Here is a 5441-nt window from a genome sequence, read left to right as displayed (position 1 = left end):
CCGGGAGGAGGGTTTAAGTAAACGCCATTACATGTAAGCAGTTTTTTCATAAACTGAAAATACTCCAAACTGTACTGCATTCGGCTATGCATGAATCGTACATTCTGTTTCCGCACACTTCTCTCAATGGCTGATGGCATAATAATCTGATGAGGTCTGGTGGTGACAGCAAGCTCTGATATGTATCTTATCAACACATCATCTTGATCTATTGTGTCCATTTGTTCATAAAAATGTATATAAGCATTCCACCACCTTTTCTGGCGCCCGTATGACATACGCTTCATCATGTGATCAAACACTTCTCCCAGGTACTCTCCACCAAAACATGGGTTTTTTCATTTCCTCATCATCATCCATTTTACATTCTGTTACATCACCATCATCAAATTTATACCAGCGATTTCTCTCACCATCTCCATCATTCCTTTGGATGATGTAAGAATAATAATGCCCCCCACTTGCCTGACCACTATGTACAAGCACACCCACGAGTCTGTATTTTGTGCTTCCTGCTGTTTCACTTTCAGACTGCTCACTCTGTTGTATCAACTGACTCTCTGGGTTTACATTATCTCCTTCCAGCTTTGCGACACCTGCAACTGTGTAAGGTTCCATGTCTAGCTCTCGAGGAATTTCAAAATAATCATTGAACTTGATTGCACATTCTCTTTCCCAGTCATAGTCAAATCGTTTTAGTTGAATAGCAAGAACAGGAGGTAATTTTTTAATCAACAAGCGCTTTACAGTATCAACCTTTTTATTGCATTTTTCACAATGATATGCATTTGCACCTTCTAGTAAATCTCCTTTGACATATTGTTCCAAAGAATCAAGAAGATTTTGGTGATTTCTAATGTCTACGTTTAGAGTTGTAAAAGATTCTTCACATTCGTACCTATGTGGGCAGCCTTGGCAGATCTCCTGATCAGCAAAGGAACCTCTTAAGACTTTACTTAGCATAGCTGGATGTCCTAAAGCTTTTAAAGCTTCATCTAAACTATCCACCAACGAATTGAAAAATTCTAAAGCATCGTGTTGTTCATGCAGATTAACAGGTTCACCCCAAAGCCTGAACTGTTTCCAAAATCCTCTGGGCATGTAATACTGCAGTCGAGAAGCAGCTAAATGACCAAAGATGACCTGAAGGTGTCTTAGGACACCAATGTTGTACCCTTTTCTATCTTCAGTTTTACTTAATGCTGGTTTATCTTCAAATTGTTGAGGATATCCAAATATATCATCCCTGGGATTGACGTTGCTCTCATTGTCCTGCTTCTCATCCCCAGACATATCATCATCTACATCACTGCCTGTGCCTTCAATTGCAAGAATACTGTTCTTAATGGAAGGAATCATGTAGAGTTGCTGAATCACAGAATTCATGTAACAAGTAGCACCAGCATTTTTCAGCCCCACAAATCCTTTGGGTGGGCGGGGTCCAACAGGTGGCAGATATTTCCACTCAGTAAGTGCTTCACAAGTAGTTATTGCTGTGCCAATGTAATACATTTCAGTCAAAGAATCTACTATTTGTTTGAGATTCCTCACACAGCCAACAGCTAATGCTACAAGTAATTCAAAACCAGCATTAATTGTAGGTGGTGAACCACAGACTGGAATAGCCTGTTCGGCTGGGAGCTCTCCATTTCTCATATACTGTAGGTAAACATTGGATGCAGGAAATATGAAATCATCAATTAATTCTTTAATAAGATTAGCACCTCCCTTTTCACAACCAATATGAAACTTTTTCTCAGAAGTTTGAAAGGCCAGTAACTCCTTTGTCACTCCAAGGTGGCCCTCTAAGATCGTTTCTTCAATACCCGTCTCTCCTGTTCTTTTAACATCATCCCTAATTCTTTTTAGCCAATCAATTTCGTTATTGAGAAGAACTTTAGCATTGGGTACATTAATATTACTATTGTAAGCATAATTAAGAAGGTGTCTTAAAAGAGTAAAGTAGTCGCCTGAATGTTTAGCTCTCTCTCTTGCTGTGCTCCCCAAAACAGTAAAGAGTAGAGTAATGAAGAAAAGTAGAGGCCGGTGTCCCATGCAACATCTGATGCACATTAAAAAGAACTGCTCCTGTGCCACCTGACGAACAGTTTTGCTGTGACAGTGCAATAGTAGGTCAATGACGAATGTCTGCCAAGCCTTTTCTTTACTAAGAGCATCTAAGGCTGTTGGAATCAAGGCAAAACATAAGGTCATCACTTCCAATGCTTCACAGCATACCTGTTCGTCTTCCAAGTCTGGCATTGCCTGCATTGGTCTTCTCATAAATTTTAGTGATTTCTTCATTTGGGCTAGATACTAGCTGTAATGATCCACATCCTGATGCCCAGATAATTTTTTGTATAGCTCTAATTACACAAATATCAGGCATATATCTTGAAGCCTCATCCGATCTAAGCATGCACTCGGATGATGAATTAGGAATGCTCTGAAGGGCGCTTTGCAGCACCACTGCTTGATCATGGGTAACCTGGTTGACCAGTGTCATGGGATTCACACTTTCTACACCTGGTTGACAAGCTTCTGCCACAGCTCGAACGTGACCATAGCCAATGTCAGTTAGCAAAAGCTTGGCTATTTTAAGAGCATTGAGGTAGACACCCCTTCGAGTTTCCATATCTGCATTTGGTAGGAAGTTATTTCTGGTTAGCATACTCTGTACAAGGGGTAGGCCACCACTTTTCAAGAAGTGAAACTGAAAATCAGAGGAATCATCAGTCAGAGGTGCACCAGCAGGCATTAACAAGGCATAGACTATCTCTGTTAGATATAGCACTTGTGAGGCTGAAGGACCAAAGAAAAGTGAGTCAGGAGATGGACTAAGGCTGCTTTCTCCAAGTTTGGCATGGTCTAAACAAATAGCTCTTAATTTTTCTATCGTTATGCTATCTGGCGGCATAAGTTTCATGAGTACTCTTGCTCCATCTCTAAGGGGTGGCGTATTTAGGATGCTACCTAAGTCTGCAACTTGCCAAAGAAAAGAGATGTATCTGGGATGCAGTGACATTATCACTCCAGGCAAACAGCTTTCCACTTCTGGATTGGGACCATCACTGTAATGATTACCATGGTTTCCAGGAGATCCAGTGGAGGAATCAGAAGAGCTATAGGGCTTGAAGGCATATTGGAACTTATTTGTGTAAGTTTGGCTGTAATAAGCGATTTATCTTTTTAGTTTAATTGTCCAATCAACTTTCTGTCATCTGCAGGATCTATCAGCTCACCGCCCACAAAGAGCTCAATTTTTGTATGGGCTACGTTGGCTTTAATACGATTGAGAATACATCGTCGTACTGAACCAATTGTATCATTTGTATGAGACCATACCTCCAAGTCATCAACCTGTCTGCCCTGGTTTGGAAATTGAACTACAAAAGAGAGGTGTTTACCGCAGAATGCTCTTGACATGGGGAGAATTGTTCTTTCCTCATGATAATCACTGTCATGTAATTTATATATTCCCTTAGAACAGTTAATACTCGAACCATTCGAACAGCTTCCTGTCTTGCACAATTAACACTGTCTTTGTCACCATCCAAAACACACAATGTGTCATAGGAGGCTTTCAGACGATCAAAACAAGACTGAATGAAGTCTTCATGGATCACCACCTGATTGACTTGTAGTCTTGGACCAAGGTTTGTGTATATCTCTTTGAGGAGATCTATAGCTCTGCTGGCAATATCATCATTACTCTGAATCACGACCCTCCAAAGGCAATCTAATCCTATTAACCCCAAGTCATATTTATTATATTTTTAACATCAAATGTGTGTAACAATGTAAATAGATGTGTTCCTAGATCCTCAGAGTATGCATACTTTATTTTCTTTTTCCAAACACCATGAGAGTCAGATACTAATGCTCCCAAAGTAACATTTTTCCTTTTCTACTCTATCTTAAGTAGAGACACAACACATATCATTAACAGATTTTCCCATGGGAACAAAAAATTAAATATTAAAGAATAAAAGTGAATGTCATGAAGTGTTTATTCCAAGTATTGAACTAAGCATTTTATTTGTTCACATATAATCCTCACAATAACCTTATCAAATGAAACTATCACTATTCCTAATTTCATAACTGATGAAACTGAGACATAGAAAGGTTAAGTACCATGCCCAGTGCCATACAGCCTGTAGGTAGTCATGCCAGAAGTTGAGCTCCAGAGTTCGTGGGCTTACTCACCATATGATAGTGTCTCTGGAATAAAGAAAAAACAAAAATAATTTTTGGCATAAAATATCCAGGGGTACACTGTTGTTGACAGGTAAGACAATGATATTCTGATATTCAGCAAGAAGGAAATCACTGTAATATCCACATATTATAAATTTTTTGTTTTCACTTCCATAAAATAGCCACCGCTATGCCACCAAAAAAGAAAAACACCAACTGCAGGGAAACAGTACACTCTGTAGACCCTGGAGAAAAATAAATCACCATGAGATTTGACAACAATCAATTTTTCACTGCACACTAATCAAACAGATATAAAGAAGGCTATGGTAAGCGATTTACTTAATTAAATCTTTGAGGGAGGAGAGTTAGTTCATAGAGCAGTGTGCTTTACACATTGACAAGACCCAGCAATGTCAACAGTATGAAATGTGTATCACTCGAACAATAATGAATGCAAATGTATAGGTTACTCTGGCTGCCTGCTTCATGTCAGAAAAATCAAGATATTTCTATTTGGCAACTGGTGCCTGAGTCCTATTGCTCCCATTAACTTACCCGTGGATGTATGGCAATTCATTTCTCAGAGAATTGTCTTGAGGTTGCTCTGGCAACCCAAAACACCAGACAGCTCCTCTTGAGATAAATGCATGAATGTGGCTTGATGAGTATCCTTATTAAGAAAGTAGACAAATTGTTTCCTTATTCCTTGGCTTTCCTTGGCCATTGGGTACTTACTTTAGGATATTCTGGAACCTGCGGTCACCCTCCCCCTGTTCTACAGTGTCCCTTCTGTCTTCTCATTAATCAAGGTTTGACTGTATCGGTCAGTTTAGTCTGAGTTATGCTGCAGTAACAAGCAAACTTCAAGTCTAAACTGCTAAACCAAGCGAAAGTGCATTACTTGCTTATGCTACATGTGTAGCACAGAGGGATTTGGAAGTCTTGAGCTTCACATAATCCTCTAGAGTCAGGTTAAAAGAAGGCCCACCTCAATTCCAATGTTTTCAATGACCACAGGAGGTAAAGGAAATGTAGTTATTACATACTGGCTCATAACGGCTTCTGTCTGGTAAAAATTACATCACTTCAGATTCAGACTGCTTTTCTCATGCCAAAGCAAGTCACATGACTTTGAATAATTTTAAAAGAAAGGGATAAAACATGTGAAATAGAATACATAACCAATAGTCTTAGTGCAAAAACAGGAGATGTAGGAATCTTATATATGTTGGTGACTT

At 39.3% G+C, this 5441-nt stretch overlaps 1 protein-coding gene across 1 annotated transcript in view; it reads right to left on the bottom strand.

Annotated features, from left to right (window-relative positions):
* Positions 1-3764, bottom strand: part of LOC108281900 (probable ubiquitin carboxyl-terminal hydrolase FAF-X) — a gene marked incomplete at its 5' end in the record, with an annotated part of 9077 nt that extends 5313 nt beyond the window's left edge. The window contains 5 exon segments of the mRNA XM_017497601.1: positions 3-338; positions 340-2260; positions 2262-3126; positions 3129-3464; positions 3467-3764. Of these exon segments, the coding sequence (XP_017353090.1) occupies positions 3-338; positions 340-2260; positions 2262-3126; positions 3129-3464; positions 3467-3764 (3756 nt within the window).
* Positions 3765-5441: the final 1677 nt, after the last annotated feature.

This window comes from Cebus imitator, unplaced genomic scaffold, assembly GCF_001604975.1.
Source record: "Cebus imitator isolate Cc_AM_T3 unplaced genomic scaffold, Cebus_imitator-1.0 Scaffold12, whole genome shotgun sequence".
NCBI lineage: Eukaryota > Metazoa > Chordata > Mammalia > Primates > Cebidae > Cebus > Cebus imitator.
Note: the sequence above shows the minus strand (reverse complement) of the source record. Positions and strands in the feature narration are given on the sequence as shown.